This window comes from Entelurus aequoreus, linkage group LG15 (genome assembly GCF_033978785.1).
Source record: "Entelurus aequoreus isolate RoL-2023_Sb linkage group LG15, RoL_Eaeq_v1.1, whole genome shotgun sequence".
NCBI lineage: Eukaryota > Metazoa > Chordata > Actinopteri > Syngnathiformes > Syngnathidae > Entelurus > Entelurus aequoreus.
In genome coordinates, this window is record NC_084745.1 from 11,082,617 (window position 1) to 11,107,904 (window position 25,288).

Genomic DNA, 25,288 nt, shown 5'->3' on the forward strand with positions numbered 1-25,288 from the left:
GACTTAGGACAAATGAGTTTGGTTTTCTGCAGACAAAAATTATTTTTAAAATGTAATTCTGTTGGGAAGAAATCAATGAAAATGCTAACTAACTAACTTTCTCAAATATTAACAGTGAATTGGTAATCTTACACTTGATTTTAATCGTATTCAATTATTATGTCTAAGCTACTCACAGTTTAGGATAAACCGGCTCAAATTAAATGAAAGCATGTGTTAATCACAAAGATTATTATCAAGGCTTAGGTCAAGCTGGAATGCAACAATAAATACTAATCCAATATTGTATGCTACAAAAGAAAGGACTCCTACAAACTGCTGAAAAATTAATTGACATACAATTGTGCAGGGCTAAAATGAATAACATACATTTCTTAAATAAGATGTCAATAAAACTAAAGTGCAAATGAAAATACAGCTTCACCATTTTATTCATAATTTTTGCGCTGAAGAAATTTCTCTGACCTTAGCTCCAGACTTCTTCTCTTTCTTAGAGATTGCCTCTACTGCCACAAGTGGTGGAAAAATGTATTACAACTGAGTATCGCTGAGAAACTGATATTTTGTGACGGCCCTCTAGGGGGAGCTCACGGCCCGACAATGGTTAAGGAACACTGATGCACTGTATGCTGATTCCAGAACTTTGAATGCATCCTGCAGCGCGATGTTGCCTCTCCAGGAGCTTCCTCATGGCACTGACAACTGACAGCTGCCTTCCAGTGTCCACATGAATGCCAAAGGTAAGATAGGCTGCTTCTTTATTGAGATTGTCTCACACTCATCCATCCTCAGGAGAATCCTAATGCACTGATACCAAGACGGGAATTTTCCCCCCTCTTTACAATCTACTTAGCAATGATTTATTGATTGAGGTTTCCACCCTCAGAGAGAATTACCGATCCTTTTTGGGAAATCAGATTTTCACACCTTTCGCAAGCGTGCATGTTGCATAGCGGTCCCGGGAGATTGTCTTTGAGTGGCAGTGCAGTGTGACTCTCTGTAGTGTCACTTCTGTGCCCAGTCGAAGCCATCCCTTTTACATTATGCATTGCTTGATGAGTGTCGTGTCCAGACCCGTTTTGTTTTTTTTAGTCTAGTTTGCCCACATTCATAAACACTCACTCAAAGGTGTGAGAATTTTGTAGCAAAATATATAAATACAAATAACCCCTTGCCTCATAAGAGGAGTCAGATTAGGGTGCTGAAAGCTTTGATGCTCCAGAATGTCAGCGCCATCGATCGATCTGGTGGAATAAAAGAAAAAAAACCATGGACACACCTGACCAATCAGAAGCTGCTCCCTGTTCCGGTCCGTGTGGGGTAGCGTTCTTTACAAGCTTCAAAGAGCTCCTTTTTTAATACACTGCTTTGATAGTGCCGAGCCTGCACTGACCCGCCAATCATACACCGGGGAGCATTTTAGCTTTAGCCTGGTAGCTGTTGATCTGTTTAACGACTTCGATGGGAAAAATATCAATTGCAGTTATTCAAAAATGGCTTCCGTCAGAGTATCTGACAAGACATGTCTGTACTTTACAGAATCAGAATCAAAAGTACTTTAACAATCCCAGAGGGGAAATTAAAGATTTTCAGCACAATCCCATTCAAGAACAGACAAACATTACAGGGAGACAGAACAGGATCGCTGACGGGTCTGCCAACTTTCGGCGCCCCTTACAAAAAAGGTGAGAAACAGGTAAACGCTGAGGAGGGGGTGAGAAGAAAAAAAAATCAGTCTAAGCCTGGGCCCCTGGAGAGGGGGTGCAGACTGAGGCCAAGGAAAAACAATCTCATAGCCATAGCACACATAAACTTGTGTGTAAGAGGGAATCATTAAAGAACACAAAGGACATAAAGACATTAAAAGAGGTAGAGCTGATGCAACCAACTGCCACTCCAGCAGTGCCACTTCTACACACAGCCACAAAAGTAAAAAAAAATAAAAATTAATCAACCAATAATATACATTATTCATTATTACTAATATACATTGCATAGACAAGCAACCAAACAAAAACATAATTTCAACACCCACACACACTGTGGTTGCTTTTGCCGTGTTCCACGCCATCGTCTGCTGGGGTGGGGGGAGCATGGCCAGAGACAGGAGCAGACCCAATAAAGCAACCAAGAGAGCCGACTCCACCCTCGGCCGCCCACCCACTCTCGGCCAGTGTCCACATAGAGGAATGTCCAAAATCTCGAAAAAACTGCCGAACGTTTGTAAAATTCAGGTTTTGGGAGAAAACCAATCTCTCACTCACTCTTTCTGATAGGTGGCGAATGTTCAGACTTCATACTGCAAACGACTCTTGATTCTTGTGTGAATCGGTGGAGTAAAACCAGATTTACAATCCGCAACGCTAGCTATGATTACATTTGTTCCTCATTTAGGTGCGGTTTTCCGTGCAGGATGAAAGAAAAGAAAAGCAGGCAATGAAACATGACACTGACTTCATATTGGTAGAAAAAAAAGCCAGTTCCTTTTGTTTGTAAAGGGAGCTCATTAAATGGTTAGCAAACACTGCCACTAGGGGGCCAACTGATGTGGAGACAAAGGATGGGGACCTATATTGGTACTTTTATATGTGCAGACTAAAGTCTGTTGGTACTACTGGCTACCGATTCACGTAAAAAATCAAATGGTGCCATATTTCGATACCTTTTGTTATGTGTGACGTCACGTCTGGTTGCAGTATCGGCACCGACTTAAGCACTTGGCCGGTAAACAATCAATCAGGTCAGACTGGCTCTTGATAATGTTAAAACTTTCCATGTCAAAAAAGAAAGCAGAAAGCGCTCAGAAGTATAGTAAGGCTCCAATTTCAAAATTTATTATCCATAGACATGCTACTGTTTAGCATTAGCAATTTTACATGGTCATTTCAAAACCTCTAAATTTGGTAATGAAAACTACAACTAAGATGCACGTTCCAATCAAACACTTGGTGTTACTTACGGTTTAAATACTTTGTAGGGCTCGACAAAAGAAAAATTTTACCTAATGGCAAAGACTACTTTCTGGCTAAAGCAACACACTGTCGAATAAACACTACTGGCATGTAACATTTTGGAATTGCAATTGCATGCAAAGTCTACAATATAACACAGCACAGTAGGTGTGCTGAAAAAGAATTATTCACATCATAATTTAATAAATACATAAATAATGAAAAGTAAAACTAAGATGCACATTACAATAGTTGGGGCCTGATTTACTAAGATCCAAGTATCATGTGGTAAACAGCGTGTGCAATCTTTAAAATAGCTTGTAGTGGGCGTGTTGCATGCGATTTACTAAGACTGCGTGTGCAATTGAAAAGTGGTGCAGTCCGCCTTATATTAATGAGGATTTTGCGTTTACTATGTGGCGCATTCATGCTCCTACCTGTGGCGTTGCGAGACATCTACCACTTTTTATGGGCATCCAGAAGCAATGCAGTGCATCTACAATGAAACCACTTCTTTACCTTTTTTTTTTTTTTACTGCTGATGGTGTGCTCATTGGAGAGAGGTTGCACTTACTCCGCTTGAGAGGCAAAAAATGCATACTTAAAGAAGTTTTCTTCATATTAAAAAATATTTTAGTAATATATATAAGTGGAAAAAAACAAATGTCATTTAAAAAATACCATAACGCATTAATTGAATTTGTTTTAATCAGCCTCTTAAATCATCCAGCAGCTATAAAATTGTTAAGTGATGTTGCTAAATAAACGGTATTTTTAATATTTTTATTTCGGAGCATCCAAAATGTTGACACACAAACGTAGGACAGAGGATTCTCGTCTGTCCATCGTTGGTCTGCAGCGCGAGTACTGATCCTGCAGCCGTGTGTGGAGCTGTCAGTTTGCACGTCTTACTGACACGTGCTAAATAAAACGTAAATAGTGCTCCCAAAATGGTGATGAGTATTGATGAATCACATTGAGTGTGTTAAATAATTATACTTGCATCTTCTCCTCCCTGTACTTTTGGCGTTTTGATGATCGGCATATATTTTGCATATTAATGAAAACAGAGATGCAAAATGGTTTGCACACCTTATTCTGCTTACTTAAAGGAGCCATATATAATATTTTTATGTCAAGTCATCATTAAATGGCCCTGATATGTTAAAAGGCTCTTCTCGATCACCTCTATAACTGATAACAGTAGTTCAGCCGGGATACGCTCATTTCAAAATTAGATTCACAGCCCCAAAATCTTGTTTATGTTTTCATTTCAATGTCCCGTCCTCCACCGTTTGACCAATGAGAAAGTCAGTGAGTGTGTCACCTTGATAGGTAAGTCAGGCATTTACGTTTTCTTATTACTTGTAATAAATGGAAATTGACTTTTCGTAATGTAAACTATATTGTCCAATACAGTCTATGAGCTTGTCTAACAAAGCTTGTATGTTCGTGCAACGAATGCTTAGTGTGATGGTGCTTAGCTCCTGGTGTAATGCTTAGCATGCTAGCCCGGTCAATGACACATCGACATATAGGCTAACGGGGGAAATGTATGCCCGTTAGCCTGTATGTCGATGTGTATTAGAACTGACAGGGCAAAATATATTTTCGACAAATCAAACCTATGTGGATATGGGTAGTGTCAGTGCCTATTTTGTTCTCAATATGCTGACACGCTGAGGAAATAGGTTCTAACATTAGCACGGCTGTCATGATGACAACGTGAAACGTATCGAGACAGCCAAATCACATGATAAAAGAATTCCATATTTTTGTAGCCTACAGGCATACCTTGGTAAAATGTCTCCTCTTTAGTTTTGGGTGTACATTAGGCTACTAAGCATGCTCTACTTATTTTCACCAGTATAACCATTGCTAGTGTTGGTTGTAGTTGGTTTTAGTCTTTGTTTTCTGATAGTACTGACAATAACCATATGATTGCCATTTGTTGTGATATTGTACACAGGCATGATTAATAATTAAAAAAAATCGCAAAAAAACCAAACCATTATGTATATATAAAATGTACATACAGTATATACACACACATACACTACCGTTCAAAAGTTTGGGGTCACATTGAAATGTCCTTATTTTTGAAGGAAAAGCACTGTACTTTTCAATGCAGATAACTTTAAACTAGTCTTAACTTTAAAGAAATACACTCTATACATTGCTAATGTGGTAAATGACTATTCTAGCTGCAAATGTCTGGTTTTTGGTGCAATATCTACATAGGTGTATAGAGGCCCATTTCCAGAAACTATCACTCCAGTGTTCTAATGGTACAATGTGTCTGCTCATTGGCTCAGAAGGCTAATTGATGATTAGAAAACCCTTGTGCAATCATGTTCACACATCTGAAAACAGTTTAGCTCGTTACAGAAGCTACAAAACTGACCTTCCTGTGAGCAGATTGAGTTTCTGGAGCATCACATTTGTGGGGTTAATTAAACGCTCAAAATGGCCAGAAAAAGAGAACTTTCATCTGAAACTCGACAGTCTATTCTTGTTCTTAGAAATGAAGGCTATTCCACAAAATTGTTTGGGTGACCCCAAACTTTTGAACGGTAGTGTATATAAATATGTATAGTCAAGGTTTCTGTGGTTTATCCGTTATAGGGTGCTCAATACCGGGGTAGAGTGGAATATACGTTAGGTCAGGAAAACACACAGAGGCTATTTCATCCCTACAAGCCTGTTTCGCAGGTTTCACTGCTCTTCAGGGGATTTAAAAAAAAAGTAAATGTGTTGCGTTTTTAAAGTTAATGCGCCACGTATGCTTAAAATGATCAAAATACGTAAATATTAAATGTTACAACATTACATGTACAGTATACTTACATCATGTATATAAAACCTCAATGGATGTGTTTGGATGTTTTTAAGGGGCTCCATAGGCAGAATTGAACGACTCCTGTACAAAGGTGCGGTTAATTTATGGATTTTTCTTTGCTAATGGCTAAATTCTGGAATTGATTCTGCAAATAAATCAAACAATGTGCCAAAATGATCTCTTTTAAGAAGCTGTTCAAACTGTTTACAAAGTACAAGAAAGAAGAATTTTGACCCTTGTTAAAAAAGGAGAAAATGTTACTTATTTCATAAAGGATGAATAAAGACATTAGGGGTGTCAAAAAAATTAGATTTTCAAATTAATCACGATTCTTAGTCGATAAAAAAAGGAAAAAAACGTTTTTGTTTTTTATCTCTCCTGTCTAAACACTCAGGTATACTCATATTGTTGATGTAGATGTCCATATCTGCTGTACAGATTTATTTTGGAAAAGAGATATGTGGCCTCTTCTATTGTTGCCTTATTTGTATGTAAAATTTTATTAGACCAAACCTGATTATTGATAGTATAAAAATGTATCAGAGCTGTTTGAGTTTTTTATGGAGGAATGTAGTTAAACACCCAATGTTATTAAATCAATGTTGATTTTGAATCAAAAATCGTTTGGAATCGAGAATCAATTCTGAATTGAATCAGAAGCTCAAAGAATCGAACTGCATCGTGTGGTGCCCAAAGATTCACAGCCCTAAAAGACATCAATGACTTTTCTGTTTTTTATCAGCAAGTTTTACTGCCATGTCACAGACACCGTTTGGAAACAATTAAGGCATGTAAATAAACATTTACGAAATCTTTGTGCTTTAAATAACTAATCTCACAACGTATATATCTGCGGCTTATAGTCAGGTGCAGCTCATATATGAAAAAAATATTGTTTTCTTCTAAAATTTAGGGGGTGCGACTTATAGTCCCGAAAATACGGTAATATTTATGAACACACACAAAAGTACTTAAAATTTGTACCAGTATCGATTCCCCAGGTAATGAGAATTAGTACCGTAACGTACCATGAATTGATTTACGTGGACCCCGACTTAAACAAGTTGAAAAACTTATTCGGGTGTTACCATTTAGTGGTCAATTGTACGAAATATGTACTGTACTGTGCAATCTACTAATAAAAGTTTCAATCAATCAATCAATCAATCGGTTCAAATGTAAAAGGTACTTATCCCGAATAAAGACAATTACGGTATTTTCTGGACCACAGGGTGCATCGGATTATAAGGCGCACTGCCAATGAGCGGGTCTATTCAGGTCTTTCTTCATACAAAAGGCGCATTAAAGGGGTCATATTATGATTTTTTTTCTAAATTGAAAACACTTCCTTGTGGTCTATATAACATGTAATGGTGGTTCTATGGTCAAAATGTTGCATAAATTATGTTTTACAGATCATCTTCAAGTCGCTTTCTGACAGTCGCTTCAGGATGCGCCGTTTTGTGGGCGGTCTTATTCACGTGGCTCACCTTCAACAGCGTCTTCTCCCTGTCATCTTTGTTGTAGCGGTGTAGCGTGCAAGGACGGGAGTGGAAGAAGTGTCAAAAGATGGAGCTAACCGTTTTAATGACATTCCGACTTTACTAAATCAACATTGGAGCAGCATCTCCTCATCCGTGGCTCACCGTGGGTGAATTATGTAAAGCCACTACAGTGGTAGTTTTTAGCGCTTCCATAGCGAGACATAAGTTAGAACTTTATGCTACTTTATTTAAAAAATGGCAACAGCCGAGGGTGGATGCCACATTACAAGAAGATAGTGAAAAAGATCGACTACGGCGTCGGTACTGACTACAGTGGCGGACGTGCTAAAATTTTCAGGACTTATGCAGATCTCAAATACACATCAGCAGGTACCAGAAGGTAAGAAAAATTGGTTTTGCATAATATTGTGAAACAAAACGCAGGATAATATGTCTGCTAATGGGTGCCATTTTGCGGTCCTTATACACACACCATAATAATACTTGTGTCTCTGACTACGGTAGCTGTAATGGGCCGAAAATCCATCAAGCTGTGCGGCTTCAAAGTCATACTAAAACATTTTGACAGATTTTTGACTGCCGTGTGTGTTGTTCTTTATTTTCAATGGAACATTTAAAGTTTTGGTGTTGTTTACTGGCGTCATATTGCAGTCTACATGTATCTCTTATGTGTGACTACCTGCTACTACTGGTCACACTTATCATCCCACCATGTACCAAATAAAGCATTCTCGAGGTCGGTAAGCACAACCAGAATTATTCCGTACATTAGGCGCACCGGGTTATAAGGCGCACTGTCGATTTTTGAGAAAATGTGCGCCTTGTAGTCCGAAAAATACGGTACTTATGCTAATTCTGTAAGTGTCTCTTTTAGGACAGTTTTTTACAATACTGTGTTATCCCAAAGGACATTTCGTTGAGAGTGTAAACGAATAAACATCCAATTTAGTGTCAAACATGAATTGATGCAGAACTAAGATGCTGAGGGATGTGTGGACCAGCACCACAAACACCGCCGACATCATCCCATCCCGTAGCCTCCTAGGCCAGAGGAAGATTAGAGTCCTGATCTCATTCCCAGCACTTGTTTGGAGTCTGTCAGGAAGAGAAATGCCGGCATTAGGGAGGTAGCGGCACGCTCCTGATATGATGAAATAAGGAGGAAAGGGGAAAGGAAAAAAAAGATGGAGGGATGGACACAGAGGACCCCCACTCTTCTCCAAAGTGTCACTCGCTTGTTTATTCTATTTTTCATCATAGCTGCCGGGGCAAAGATTCCCATTTTCTCTGACTGTAGACCCCCAACACGCACACAAAAAAAGAAGCACTGCTCTCGTTTTTATAGGTGTTGCAAACTCTCGTGCCCCCGTGAAAATGACATTGTGATATTTCAGCCCCCAACCCGCCTTCCCCCCACGCCGCTGCTCCCTGCTGTCCCTCTCAGCCTTCAAGCACTCAACAGACTGTGAAGAATAAATAATAAAAAAGCTATTGATTATTTTGATGACTGCAAGATTCAATTAGGTATTAATTTTGCCCTCCAGTGGGCCTATCAAGGCGAGGGGGTGCGGGGGGTGGGGTAGGAAAAGAGTGGCGCGTTGATGGCCCACATTTTATTTTTAAGTGCACTCCAAAAATCAAATAAAAACAACCCATGATGACTAGTTATTGTTACCAGACATGCAAGTATTGACCAAGCGCGACAGCTTAAACCTCCTCTATTGATTACCATTTTCATAGATTATCATGTGTCACATCAAAGGTGGGCCGGATCCTGTGACAAGCACATTAAAGAGCCTCCCGCCCCCCCGGGGAGGCCCACATCGACCACCCTGATACAAGTGGCTGATGCATGGAGGGCGAAATAAGACTGGCCTTTTTTTGGTTTAAATGTTATTATTTCTGCGTGTGCATGCAGTGGTCACCTGCCCTTTGCGCAGACATATTTAGGTTACTCCTAAATAAGGAAAGAGGACCGCGGCCCCGCTGCTCCTCGTTTGCGTCTCAGAGCCTGAGGTGGGGTGAACACTGTCTGAGGAGCTCTCTGGTGGGGAGACACAAGGGGGAAGAGACAGATAGAGTGAGGGTGGGCTGGGATTTTGTGTGTGTGTGAGGAAGGAAGGGAGGGGAGGAGGAGGAGGCGACATCCCCGCTGCTCGTCTTTCGGAAGCAACCTCAGCGTGAAACCTGTGCTGGCCATTCAGACCTACTCCAGGGTTCAGGAGGCTGTGTTAGTCCTGAGCAGGTTTCAATCGCCGGTCACTCAGTTCAGGGGGGATGTTTTACCCCCCAGTCTGACTCTCACTGACTTCAGGGACACTCTGAAATATTTGCTTTTTTGATTGTGTGTGTTTGCAGTGGAGCTTAAATTCGGTAAGGCGACATTTTGACTTGAACACCAAACTTTATCTGTATAAAAGTGTGATGGACATGTGTGCTACTTTCTTAACTTGCATGTTTGGAACATTTCTCGGACTTCATTTTTTGGGGGGCAAAGTATTCATGTTTGTCTAGGACAGTTCTACTCAATTATTTTCTGTAATACTCCCCCTTGGGGACATTTTTTTTACTTTCACGCCCCCCCCTAAATTGAAATATAACTGAAAAGCTGATATGTATTTATTTATCCTTACAAACCACTCTTTGAGTTGCTGGTACCAGTACCTCGATGCCACTGAGTTGAAGACTTGTGTGATTATTTTCTCACGCCCCCCCCCCCCCCCCCGAATTGAAATATGTTTTAGAATCGAATACTATGTATTTATTTATCCTTACAAACCACTCTTTGAGTTGCTGGCACTAGTACCTCGATGCCACTGAGTTGAAGACTTGTGTGATTATTTTCTCACGCCCCCCTCCTGAATTGAAAAATGTTTTAGAAGCGAATACTATGTATTTATTTATCCTTACAAACCACTCTTTGAGTTGCTGGCACTAGTACCTCGATGCCACTGAGTTGAAGACTTGTGTGATTATTTTCTCACGCCCTCCCCCCTGAATTGAAATATGTTTTAGAACCTAATACTATGTATTTATTTATCCTTACAAACCACTCTTTGAGTTACTGGCACCAGTACCTAGATGCCACTGAGTTGAAGACTTGTGTGATTATTTTCTCACGCCCCCCCCTGAATTGAAATATGTTTTAGAACCGAATACTATGTATTTATTTATCCTTACAAACCACTCTTTGAGTTGCTGGCACCAGTACCTCGATGCCACTGAGTTGAAGACTTGTGTGATTATTTTCTCACGCCCCCCCCCCTGAATTGAAATATGTTTTAGAACCGAATACTATGTATTTATTTATCCTTACAAACCACTCTTTGAGTTGCTGGCACCAGTACCTCGATGCCACTGAGTTGAAGACTTGTGTGATTATTTTCTCACGCCCCCCCTGAATTGAAATATGATTTAGAACCTAATACTATGTATTTATTATCCGTACAAACCACTCTTTGAGTTGCTGGCACCAGTACCTAGATGCCACTGAGTTGAAGACTTGTGTGATTATTTTGTCAAGTCCCCCCTGACACCTTATCGTATACTTGGTCGTATTTCCTGTTTGAGCTTGTTGATTAATCTAAAAAGTGACAAGCTGGAGGCTTGTGTATCATACAAGAAATTTAAAAAGACGCTAATACTGGTAGTCCCTTGCCTCTCAGGCCCCCCTAACACCTCACTACGCCCCAGTATTTGAGAAGCCCTGGTCTAAGATGAGGAATGTTTCTGGTTCTAATGAGAACCTCTGAGATGGTTTTGGGGCTGCATCAGTTTGGGCAGCAGCAGCTTCCCTGGATGGAAGGATCCAGAGAGGGAGGGAGCAGGAGAGAGAGAGGGAGTGGATAGTAAAGGGGGGGCAGGATAGAGAGTTAGTGAGTGAGAGGTAGCCAAGGAGAGCGCCGAAGCACATTCTAACCACGGCTGCATTTTTGTTTTTTCCCCCCCACCTCCTCCATCCTCCGTCAACGCCTCCCGCCCGGACCCCCCCTTGCCGCTCCTTCCAGCATCCGATGATAACGGGGCATCTGAGCAAGCCGCTGCTCTCCCTCATGCGCGGCGACATGAGCGCGGCGGAACTCCGGGCCGACGACAAAGTGGCCAGCCCAGACGGTGAGCTCAACGACGAGCCTCTGCTCCTCCCGTCCGAGGGCCCCGACAGAGAGGGCACCCCCAGCAAGCTGTACGGTGAGTCCGCCGCCTCTCTTTTTGCACCCCAGCTCTGGTGCCGCGTGACGATGGACAGTGGGCTGCAAACTTTAAAGTGCTGTGAACAAGTTCAGACGAGGGCTCTTCAGGTGCTTGCATACATTTCTTTTTTGATAGGCGGTACTCTTCTTTTTCACTGGCGTCACAGAAATCTTCAAATTGCAAATGTCCTGTTGTTTATTTTCTTGTAAACCATCTTTTGACTTTCTAATATCTCTACTGGTACTTCCAATTAGATTTTTCCCATGAAAGAACATTGCATCAGTTTTACAGCGCTCAAAGTTCCATAGTGTTTTTCTTATTTACAACTTGCACACATGATCTATTCAGTAGTAGTAAAATAAAAACAAGATTCACAAAATGACAACTATGAGGTCAGGATTTAGTGAAAATGTCATTTCTTATAATTCAATAAATTCAGTCAAAGTTCCAGATCTTTATTTAATTTTGTAATAATATTGCATTCTGGTGTGGTTGGATGTAAATACTTGGCCTTATTTTGAGCAATAGCTAATTATTGCAACTTTAAATTATATTATTATCTTTAGTCACATCTTAACTGCGGTTAGGAGATGAAATCATGCATTGAGTTTCAAATAATTCAAAAAAACAATAAAACCATTGTTTTATGATTAATTTTTTTATTTGTTAAAAAAAATACAATTTGACTTGTTCAAGAAGGCCGCCGCTAAAAAAAGAATTTATTGACCGTATAAGTTATTGTTCCATCTTCATTTCCTGAATGTGTTTCATTTTAGTTCTTCACTCTTTGCACTTTTATTGTGAAAAATGATTAATGTTTTGCCCTCATTGGAAATGTTTGTTGGTCGGAGGCGCTTTTTTCTTTTCTTTTGCTTCCTCTTTGGTTCTTGGATGTCTTTCCTTTCCTGATGTGTGAGGCAGAAAGCTGACAATGATGAACATTCATGCAGCTGTCATATGTTTTTGTCAACCAAAGTTCAAAAGGCACGAGAAAAGTCACTATTTAAGCTCTGATTATTTGATTTTCAGGTAAACCAAATGTTTGAGATATATGAGGCTCAAATTACACGACCATGTCAGACATTCACTGTTAATTTCTCGAAAAATTTAATTCTCCTTCCAGCGGTTTTCCTTGGCTGAGGCGAACGTTTAAGCGCATAAAGGATGATTTTTACAGTTTCAGAGCAAATGTGAACTTTGTGAGTTTTTTTGGAGGATGCTTTATTATTATGACGGTCGTTTCCCTGAAATGATCATTTTTCCTGTACCTATCTTGCAGTAGAGTAGCGCTAGAAGGAGGCTTCCTGTGCAAAATGAGATATTGTCCACCAATTGTGTGCTCATGCTGATAATGCTGTGAATTGTTGCGTGTCAACTTTGGGTTTAGTTCATCCTAAATTTGCCGTGCTTGGCGGGAGATAGCTCTGTCCCGGGCGCCTTGATTGACGTTTTTGTCAGTATAACAAGTACACAGGTCGTGTTTGTCCAAAACAAAATGGTCTATCTTCTAGACCTGCCGCACGCTTCCTGCACAGCTGAAAGTGTGGTCCTCCTCCTAAAAGCGTGCCTGTGCAAATAGTCTTCCACTTGAGCTAACAGGGCCTCAAAAGCACCGCAAACGTCGCTCTGCCTTGTATTTATTCCCAGCACAAGTGCTGGACGTTAGGCGGGAAAGCTGTTGTTAGTCGGCCCAGCAATATTAAATATATATATATATATTTTTTTACCAGCAGAGGACATGATGGTGTTGGATGTGTGCAGCCTCTGTCTTCACTTCTCAAGCAAATCTCCCTCATCCAGACATCAACAGACAAGATAATAAGACACTCAGAGCACAATTCCGCATTATATTCAGCCAGCAACGGCTCATCTCTTGTCAGTTTGCATTTACTCTGCCGAGGATGTGACGCTTCTATCATCATGCTGTCAAAGGGAGCCGGCCAGGAACGACAGCACCACTCATTTCACACACTTACTGTCCACACCAAATGGGCCGCACTTACACGGATTCCACACAATTGGCCAAACACTTTCTCAAAGGTCGCCCGGAGATCTCCTTAGCCCATAAGCTTTTTATTTGAATTATTGGGTATAGCAGGTCATTTGGATCAAAACACACATTGATGTTAGAATAGTAATATTAGACACCGTCATTTATAGTCACATTGTGGCTGGAGTGAGTACAGCTTGTAGTATTAAGAGTTTACACTTTACAGCTCTCCAAATTCCTAAAAATGATCAGTTGATGGACAGCAGTGCACAAGCAAGTCATGCTGTGACATTATCATAAGGACATAAGTTTCAAATATATTCATTCTTTTCAAATTACTAAAAAGATGTCACTTTTCCCACTAATGTCACATTCCACAAACATGGCCGACATGCCACAGTGAAAAACAAAAATACAAACTTTTTTGTTTTCTATTTTATTTATTATTATTTATTTTCCGTAAATTGAAAAAAAGCACTAGATTTAAAAACCCTTCGGTTTTATATTGAGATCATTTTCACAATAATTACCACCTTTAAGTTACTCAGAAATGATGTCATGACATACTCTACAAACATGGCCAACAGATCTCCCAGAAAAAGCCATATATTTCTACAAAAATGACACGTTTGGCCAACATTTCATAATAAAACATTATGGAACTGATGAACTACACTTTTTATGTCCGTTTCCCACTCATGTCACGTTCCACAAACATGGCCGCCATGCCACAGTGAAAACACCTTATTTTGCCCCAAATATACAAACTTTTTTTATTTTCTATTGTATTTATTTATTTGTTTCATTTAATTTATTTTTTGAATTGATAATTGGCCCTAGTGTGTGAATGTGAGTGTGAATGTTGTCTTTCTATCTGTGTTGGCCCTGCGATGAGATGGCGACTTGTCCAGGGTGTACCCCGCCTTCCGCCCAATTGTAGCTGAGATAGGCTCCAGCGCCCCCTGCGACCCCGGAGGGAAAAAGCGGTAGAAAATGGATGGATGGATGGAAAAACTAACTTTAAAAACAGTTACGGTTCTTTAGCTACTGCATGTTATTTGTACATTTTTTAATAGAAATAAAACAAATTTTAAGTTACTCAACAATTGTCAGTTCCCGACAAATCACGTACTCCACAAACATGGCCGCCAGATATCACTGAAATATAACATATTTTGCTATATTTCGCCATGGAAGCGCCATTTTAAAGCAAATGCAGTTAATGCATGTTATCTTTTTATCTTTTTTAAACTGGACCCTTCAAGTTTCTAAAAAAATATTTAAGTCCCTCACAAATGAGACATTTTACAAACATGGCCAACTCGCCACACTAATTACGCCGCATTTTGCTACAGTCACAATATATTTTGCCATAATTTCATGAATAAGATCATACAAGCAATTATGTAACAAAAATAATGTCAGCTTTCCATTTGAGTAACACTGCACAAAGATGGCTGACATTTAGCCATGAAAACGACGCTTTTTGCCATTAAAACGTCATATTTTGCCATCATTTAAATAAATTAATTTAATAAAAGTCATAAACTTGACTTTTTAAATCACAAAAAAATATGTCAGTTTCCCACTAATTTCACTTTCCACAAATATGGCCGACAAACCGCAGTGAAAATGACACAATTTGCCATGAAAATTACGCATTTTAAAGCAGATAGGGTTCAAAACATTGAGTTAATGCATGTTATATTTTTAAACTGGACCCTTCAAGTTTCTGAAAAAATATTTCAGTTCCTCACAAATGAGACATTTTACAAACATGGCCGACTCGCCACACTAATTATGCCGCATTTTGCTACAGTCACGATATATTTTGCCATAATTTCATGAATAAGATCATTTAAATTCACTTTTTATTTCACAAAAAATGTCAGTTTCCCACTAATTTCAAACTCCACACATATGGCCCACAAGCCGCAATAAAAATGTGACATTTAATCATGAAAATGACGCATTTTAAAGCAGATAGGGTTCAAAACATTGAGTTAATGCAAGTTTTATTTTTAAACTGGACCCTTCAAGTTTTTTAAAAAATATTTAATTTCCTCACAATTGAGACATTTCGCAAACATGGCCGACTCGCCACACTAAAAACGCCGCATTTTGCTACAGTCACGATATATTTTGCCATAATTTCATGAATAAAATCATAAAAACAACAAAGGAACTAAAAATGATGTCAGCTTCCCATCTAATTTACACCCCACAAAGATGGCCGACAAACTGCAGTAAAAATGACACAATTTGCCATGAAAATTACGCATTTTAAATCAGATGGAGTTAATGGATGTTATATTTTTAAACTGGATCCTTCAAGTTTCTGAAAAAATATTTCAGTTCCTCACAAATGAGACATTTTACAAACAGGGCTGACTCGCCACACTAATTACGCCGCATTTTGCTACAGTCATGATATATTTTGCCATCATTTCATGAATAAGATCATGTAAATTCACATTTTATTTCACAAAAAACGTCTGTTTCCCACTAATTTCCAACTCCACAAATATGGCCGACAAGCCGCACTAAAAATTCAACATTTAGTCATTAAAATGACGCATTTTAAAGCAGATAGGGTTCAAAAGATTGAGTTAATGCAAGTTTTATTTTTAAACTGGACCCTTCAAGTTTGTAAAAAAATATTTCAGTTCCTCACAAATGAGACATTTCGCAAACATGGCCGACTCGCCACACTAAAAACGCCACATTTTGCTACAGTCACGATATATTTTGCCATAATTTCATGAATAAAATCATAAAAACGACAAAGGAACTAAAAATTATGTCAGCTTCCCATCTAATTTACACCCCACAAAGATGGCCGACATTTTGCCAAGGAAACGGCACTTTTTGCTATTAAAACGTCATATTTTGCCATCATTTGAATAAATTAATTTAATAAAAGTCATAAACTTCATGTTTTAGACCCCCCCTTCCAAAAAATGTCAGTTTTCCACTAATTTCACTTTCCACAAATATGTCCGACAAGCCGCAGTGAAAATGACACATTTTGCCATGAAAATTACACATTTTAAAGCAGATGGAGTTAATGCATGTTAAATTTTTAAACTGGACCATTCAAGTTTCTAAAAAATATTTCAGTTCCTCACAAATCAGACATTTTACAAACATGGCCGACTTGCAACACTAATTACATCGCATTTTGCTACAGTCACGATATATTTTGCCATAATTTCATGAATAAGATCATTTAAATTCACTTTTTATTTCACAAAAAATGTCAATTTCCCACTAATTTCAAACTCCACAAATATGGCCGACAAGCCGCAATAAAAATGCGACATTGAGTTAATGCAAGTTTTCTTTTTAAACTTAAACCTTCAAGTTTGTAAAAAACAGACATTTCACAAACATGGCCGACTCGCCACACTAACAACACCACATTTTGCTACAGTCACGATATATTTTGCCATAATTTCATGAATAAAATCATAAAAACGACAAAATAACTAAAAATAATTTCAACTTCTCATCTAATTTACACCCTACAAAGATGGCCAACATTTTGCCGTGAAAACGCCACTTTTTGCTATTAAAACACAAAATTTTGTCATCAGAACAATAACCTTCACTTTTTAAATCACATATCTGTCTGTTTCCCAGTAATTTCACACTTCACAAATATGGCTGACAAGTCACCATGAAAACGCTACTTGTTTTTCCTAAAGCAGAGTTAAAGCATATCATTTTTTTTTTTTTTTTTTCACATTATTTACACTTTTAAAGTAACTTAAAAAAGTTTTTGTACAATGTTACTTTAGCATAATATCCTACTAAGAAGTACTAATTTGAGGTAGGGCTGCAACCAACAACTAATTTGATAATCGATTAATCTGTTGATTATTATTTCGATTAATCGATTAATAATCGGATAAAAGAGACAAACTACATTTCTATCCTTTCCAGTATTTTATTGAAAAAAAAACAGCATACTGGCACCATACTTATTTTGATTATTGTTTCTCAGCTGTTTGTAAATGTTGTAGTTTATAAATAAAGGTTTTTAAAAAAATAAAAATAAAAAGTAGCCTTTGCACATGAGCATAGCATAGATCCAACGAATCGATGACTAAATTAATCGCCAACTATTTTTATAATCGATTTTATCGATTAGTTGCTGCAGCCCTAATTTGAGGCAAACCTTTTGACTTCCCTGCAAAATGTTCCTTTGTAAATGAAAGCACACTTGTGAACACACAGAAGTATACACACACACACGTGCACAAACACACCGCTGGAGGCAGGAGTTATTATTTTTGTGTAATCAGCTTAGTGGTCATGATGCATTGTGGGATGGGCTGCTTGACCATGCAAAGAGCCTCCTAATGTTGTGTGGCGAGGTTAAGTAATAAGTGCTGAATGGGTGATGCAGAGTAAATAAGAGTGGATAAAGGGGAGCGAGGGGGGCGGCGGTTTGGCAAGTCACTCCCCGGGAGATGGATCTCATTACGAGTATTTCGGGCGCCTGTGCAAATGTGAAAACAAGCTTAATACGTGCCTGTAAAGCAGGTGTAACACGTGTGCTAATGCTATGCACGCACGGAGAGGGGGGGGGGTAGCGTGCATGGAGGACACGGAAGGAGGACAAGGTGGGCTTGATGTTCTTGAGCAAAGCTTGTTTCGTGCTCAGACGACTTTGAGCAAAACTCGGGCAAAGATTGTTTTCGTATTCCAGGAAATGCATAGAATTTCCATTTTAATTCATTTTTTGTTTGTTTTAAGTTTCGAATGCAGCGTAGGCCTCTTCTTCCAATCCCAGCGTAGCCTTTAATGTGGCGCTCACAAAGAGGCGTATAATGGAAGCCACAAAGGGTCGCATTTTTTGGGGAGGGAGAGGCGGGGCGTGCGTAGAGAAATGACATGTCTTGTCTTTGACTCGTGTGGCGTGAACCAGAGATGCATCCCAGAGGCCCGTGTCCTTCACAAGCCTTTATTATTTATAACGCTCGCTCTTTGAGCAATGACCAGTACTAATGCATAACCTTCTGTCCTACCGGCTGATTCGCTTCCTTTGAAACCAAAGATTGAGGCAGGAGAAGTGGGCGGCTGGCGGATGAGGCGAGGGGGGGTGTTGGTATAGGGCAGTGGAGATCCAGGCTATCGGGAAGTTATTATGTTTTTCCCCTTTTATATCTGAGGATGTGGAATAACACTGTGATGCTTCTTTTCTCCAGAATAGAGTTATGGGCTTCAAAGCAATACTATTTCCTGACGCCCCCTTCCCCTACACACATTCAACTATTAGTCTCCTCCGCCGGAATAATGTGCCTGTAAGAAGGGGATGGACTCCCTATATTATATTTGTCGAACTGCTCTCCCCCTGCAGCCACTCATTTCTGCAAATATTACCAATAAAGAGACAATGTTGCACTTTTCGACTTGATGAAGTTAAGATGACGATCACGGCGGCGCATTGTCGTTGTGGCCTTACGACATGAGGGACGGAGCAGGCAGGCGGGAGGTAGGGAGGGAGGCCGACGGAGGAGGGCGGGCTTTGAGGGACAAGGGCTTGAAAGTGGGACATAGGCAGCATTAGGGCTGGATAGCCTGGGGGGTCCTGGCTGATGTGTCAGGCATGACATGTGGGTGTCTAGCCCAACACACACACACACTTGGCGATAGACTATCCCTCACACCCCGCTGGCTACTTCTAAATGTCCTGCTGGATGGACAAAGAAGCCCAAAATGTGCTGTTTTATGGCCACGACACACAACGAGGCTCATTCCCAATGATGGAATATTACAGGCACTCACTTGGACCCTCATCTTGTATTCTTCTATTCCTATTCTTCTCACCCTGTAATGCAGGGTTGTCCAAAGTGCGGCCCACAGCTAATTTTTTAACGGCCTGCGGTACGTTCTAAAAATACTATTAAGAAAAAAACATAAAGTGAACTAAAAGTTGCAATGTTCACTATAATATCACAAAGCTGTCATGCAGGTTGTTTTTTTTTTTTGGAAAGATGTCAAATAATAATGACTCAAAATCAATGTAAAATATTCCACTGTGAAATATTTTAGTGGAAATATTTAATTTAGCTAAAAAGGGCATAAAACAAATAAAAAAAAAACATTTAAAACATTTTAATCGACGGATAGATAAATGGTAAATGGGTTATACTTGTATAGCGCTTTTCTATCTTCAAGGTACTCAAAGTGCACAGCCACACTCCCAACTGCTCCACGCCGTCCTTGATCTAGAGCAGGGGTCCCCAAACTACGGCCCGCGGGCAGGATACGGCCCGCCCGCGTCCAAAATCTGGCCCGCAGGAAGTCCCAAATAAAAAAATTATTATATTTTTTTAAATCCGTCCTTTTTCTAATACATGTTCTACCGCTTGTTACTCTAAAAATGCATTTTCCCCATCGATAACGTGACATCGCGCCGCAGTGTATATGTATATATATATATATATATATATATATATATATATATATATATATATATATATATATATATATATATATATATATATATATATATATATATATATATATACTACCGTTCAAAAGTTTGGGGTCACCCAAACAATTTTGTGGAATAGCCTTCATTTCTAAGAACAAGAATTGACTGTCTAGTTTCAGATGAAAGTTCTCTTTTTCTGGCCATTTTGAGCGTTTAATTGACCCCACAAATGTGATGCTCCAGAAACTCAATCTGCTCAAAGGAAGGTCAGTTTTGTAGCTTCTGTAACAAGCTAAACTGTTTTCAGATGTGTGAACATGATTGCACACTGGTTTTCTAATCATCAATTAGCCTTCTGAGCCAATGAGCAAACACATTGTACCATTAGAACACTGGAGTGATAGTTGCTGGAAATGGGCCTCTATACACCTATGTAGATATTGCACCAAAAACCAGACATTTGCAGCTAGAATAGTCATTTACCACATTAGCAATGTATAGAGTGTATTTCTTTAAAGTTAAGACTAGTTTACGGCCCCCGGCCAAATTTTTTTAACCCAATGCGGTCCCCGAGACAAAAAGTTTGGGGACCTCTGATCTAGAGACTTAAGTGTTGAAAGTAAAAAAACATGTAAAACTTATTTTTTACACTTTTATGAGTGGGCCCTTTTTAAATCCCCAAGAAATGTGATGGGATTAAAAAAAATGTAATTGCTCAAAAAATAATAATGAATCAAAATCAATGGTGTTATGAATTATTGACCTATTTACGAGGGAACTGCAATTTTTTTTTGAAATTCTGCCTATTGTTCACAATCATTATCAAAGACATGACAATGGATGGATTTTTTTAATGCATTCTAACTTGTAAATAAAAGTCCGCAGAGGTCCTCTAGTCCTCCCTTAAAATCCAACAAATAACCAACCAAAAAGCGCCAACAATACTCCATCTACATTTCCTGACTTGAATATTAACCAAGTATTAGTGATATTGTTATTATAAGCGCTAACGCAGACAAACTATTATTACCTACGACGTGATCACTTCCTTGTGTGTCTGTTTACATCATCAAAGTCTGAGGAGGTAATCCGACAAGTTGGTACACTTTGACAGCCATTTAGGACATAGAAATGATGAGAACGACACAAAAATATGTTTGGTTCCCCCTCATCCCCTCACCCATTTTCTTTGCGAGGATTATGAGTCATTCTTCATCTAAATGGGAATATATGAACATCCTATCAGTCTGCATGCTAATGGCAGCAGATATTGTACAGTAAGTGATGTTTTATTATGTTTGGTGGCTCTCATGAAGTCTGCAGTGAGTAATCAGTGATGACGAAATAAAAGCGAAGGTTGTGATGCGTTTTTGATATTTATGTGCCGCGAAATAAATGTGCCTGTTACTACATTACATATATACTAACGGCATGTATATACAAACCTAATAGAAGTTTTGGATGTTTTTTTAAGGGGTTTATAGGCAGAATGGAGCGACCAAACGGAATTTGAATCAAATGTATTTTATATTTAGAAGGGAAAAAAAACATCCGTCGTCATGTTTTTCCTAATTATTCTGAATGAAAATTCCCAATAAAAGTACAGTTCTCCTTTAAGGCCCCAGTTACTTCACATCAAATATTCCACTTTTAAATATTTTTTTGTGGAAAATATTGCATATTTTGTGGTTTTGCCCTGACAAAAACTCCATTTTGTACACCAATTTTTTTTCTTTATATTGAGAGACCTGAAGTTGATCTAGATTGAATATTAATAATAAATAATATACGGTACTTATATATATGATTTATTTTTATAATCGAGACATTTCCGGGTCCCCAGAACCAAACATGAAAAGAGCCCTACAGGGTAAAAAAAATGTATATATTGTATTGGTTTTGAAAAATGAAAAATATCAAAATAGCTCTTTCAACTTTGATTTTTTCAATGTGCAGCCCTCAGTGGGAAAAGTTAGGACACCCCTGCTCTAGTGCATTCATTTTATGCAGTTCATCATCACAACGACACAATATTATTTTCTGAATATTGCATTTTGTGTTTATTTATACTGTATATATTTTTTCCTCATTTTAGTGTGGGAAATAGGGAAATAGCAAGTTAGATTTTCTGGCAAATGATTAAGAGGCTGCCCGATTTACTGACCTCCCCAATCCATTTTTGCACATGACAAAAGTCAACAACTTCCATTCCTTACTTAACAGAAGTTTTTCCAAAATGTAGTTACTTTACAATTTTGGTTGGCGGGAGTATCTGCTGATAACCTCAAATAATGGACAACTACACTTAAAGAATTAAAAAAATATCCGTCCACTGTCACATTTCGTTACGCCATTGTGTTGGTCCTGACCCCAGGATGCAGAGACGGCAGCTAAAATGCAGGTAAAAATTTATTTTTTGACAAAACAAAAATTGTGCAGCAGGGAAGTGCACAGGAATCATAGGGAAAGCTAGGCACAGTGCCAGTCCAAATGTGACCCAACCCAGTCCAGAGGACAGGATTGGCGTACGAAACTGATTGGCAACCAGAGACAGGTGTGTCCTGATTGCCATTGAGGGACAGGTGAGGGGGCCAGTGATGAGACTAAAGTGATGGTAAAAGGAGGAAAACAGGAAGTAAAACCGAAAATAAGAATGCTGGGCAGAAAAAAAACACAATACATGAAACAAATAATAACTTTATTGTGAGATCATGACACTTCGATCATTATGAAAAGTTTGAAGCTGCCCTTTTTATCTGAGCTTTGACTCCGGCTGGCATATTGGTGGTTACATTGCCTAAGTAAAGTAAGCTTGCATTTCACACTAGTAATTGAAGTGCTTCAAGTTTTGAAAATGGTTTTTGCAACTTAAGTACATTAGTCTCCTAACTTACGAGCCTAATTGGTTCTGTGATGGCGCTCCAAACGCTTATATCTCAAATGATCATCTCCCATTGAAATGAATTAAAATCAATTTCAATCAATCAATCAATCAATGTTTATTTATATAGCCCTAAATCACAAGTGTCTCAAAGGGCTGTACAAGCCACAACGACATCCTCGGTACAGAGCCCACATACGGGCAAGGAAAAACTCACCCCAGTGGGACGTCGGTGAATGACTATGAGAAACCTTGGAGAGGACCGCATATGTGGGTAACCCCCCCCCCCTCTAGGGGAGACCGAAAGCAACGGATGTCGAGTGGGTCTGACATAACATTGTGAAAGTCCAGTCCACAGTGGATCCAACACATCAGCGGGAGTCCAGTCCACAGCGGGGCCAACAGGAAACCATCCCGAGCGGAGACGGGTCAGCAGCGCAGAGATGTCCCCAACCGATGCACAGGCTAGTGGTCCACCCGGGGTCCCGGCTCTGGACAGCCAGCACTTCATCCATGGCCACCGGACCTATGCAACTCCCCCTCGCAAGGGACAGGGGAGAAGAGGAGAGAAGAAAAGAAACGGCAGATCAACTGGTCTAAAAAAGGGGGGGTCTATTTAAAGGCTAGATTATACAAATGAGTTTTAAGATGGGACTTAAATGCTTCTACTGAGGTAGCATCTCTAACTGTTACCGGGAGGGCATTCCAGAGTACTGGAGCCCGAATAGAAAACGCTCTATAGCCCGCAGACTTTTTTTTGGCTCTGGGAATCACTAATAAGCCGGAGTTCTTTGAACGCAGATTTCTTGTCGGGACATATGGTACAATACAATCGGCGAGATAGGCTGGAGCTAAACCGTGTAGTATTTTATACGTAAGTAGTAAAACCTTAAAGTCGCATCTTAAGTGCACAGGGAGCCAGTGCAAGTGAGCCAGTATAGGCGTAATATGATCAAACTTTCTTGTTTTTGTTTTTATTTAATTGGTGCTTTCCCCTCAAAACAGCACAATTCTAACTTTTTGATAGCAAATTTTGTATGAAAAACTATACAATCAAATGTACTATAATCACCTACAATAGATTAATGAAGTAATGTAATAAGAATTTCCAGAATTTAGCTTGGAGAGTGGACTTCTACGGTATCTCTTTTCGAATTTCTCCTTATTTTAATGGATAAATGTTGGCTGTTTAGATATTATTTTAATATCGTTATCGACTCATTCTGCTTCAGTATGGTGCAGACGAGCAATGATGCGCTTGAATTGCTTCGCAAAGTGAGAATAAAATCCCCTGATTTCATTCTAAAAATAAATCCCCTGACGAGCAGGGAAACGTGCGAAACAGGCTTGTAGGGATGATACAGCCTCTGTGTTTTTTCCTGACCTAACGTGTGTGTGTGTGTGTGTGTGTGTATATATATATACGTATATATATATATATATATATATATATATATGTATATATATATATATATATATATATATATACATATATATATACGTATATATATATGTATATATATGTACATGTCTATATATATGGACAGTATATGTCTATATGTGTATGTATGTATTTATATATATATATATATATATATACAAGAAAATTATATATATTTTAATAAAAATGTTATGTATTTATTTTTTGTTTGTTAGGTTTTTTTTGTTTTGTTTAAGGAATGTAGAGAAAATCCTGAAGTGTTTCCGTTTCATCAAGAAAAATCCAAATGTAAATTTTTGGTTCATCATATAACGATAATGTATATACAGTATATTATACAATATAATATACAATAAACACATTAAAAAAATTTTTTTTTTAATACAAATACATGTATTTATTCATTTGTTAGTTTTTTATTGATTTTTTTATTGATTTTTTACTCTTTTTGCACTAAATACAGAGAAAAATCCTTAAATGTGTTTTCTTTTCATGAAGAAAAAAACAAATGCTAATTTTTGGTTCATCATTAAATTAAATATAATGATAACATATATATATATTTATTTATTTATTATACAATTAAAAAAATATATACATATACAACTATATATTTTTATATGTTATGGTGTCAGTTTATTTCGAACATTCATACAGTTACAATGTGATACATCACATATCTCCAGTTTTCCAATACAGCTTGTCAGAAAAGGAGTAGGAAGAAGCAGAGCTCATTTTATCCTAACCCTTTTTGTATAATATAAATATTTTTAAAATTCATAAATAAGCAATAATTAAAGTTCTCTAAATAAATAGTCATGTCATTTATGGTTGGTATTATGAGATGAATATGATGATCTCATCTTTTGATAGGGTTCAAGATGTTTATCAAGATTCTTCTTCTTTGTAATATACAGAACTAAACATATTTCTATCATTAACAAATACTTTTAAAAGGTATTCATTAATGTTCTTGTTTTTTATGTAGCACAGCAGGAAGTTGCCATGCTTGCACAAGTGTGTTGCAAATGCAGACTGTCGAAAA

General features: G+C 38.5%; 1 protein-coding gene across 8 annotated transcripts in view; it reads left to right on the top strand.

Moving 5' to 3' along the window:
- The window catches only part of pou6f2 (POU class 6 homeobox 2), a 245,996-nt gene that overhangs the window by 3,939 nt on the left and 216,769 nt on the right, over positions 1–25,288 (top strand). For 6 of the 8 annotated variants that reach the window (XM_062020832.1, XM_062020830.1, XM_062020835.1 and 3 more), the window contains exons 2-3: positions 581–740; positions 11,303–11,483. In XM_062020832.1, coding sequence (XP_061876816.1) covers positions 732–740; positions 11,303–11,483 — 190 coding nt within the window. In that variant the 5' untranslated portion in view covers positions 581–731. The remainder of the gene's footprint in view (positions 1–580; positions 741–11,302; positions 11,484–25,288) is intronic. The other 2 variants (XM_062020831.1, XM_062020833.1) reach the window with 2 other exon arrangements.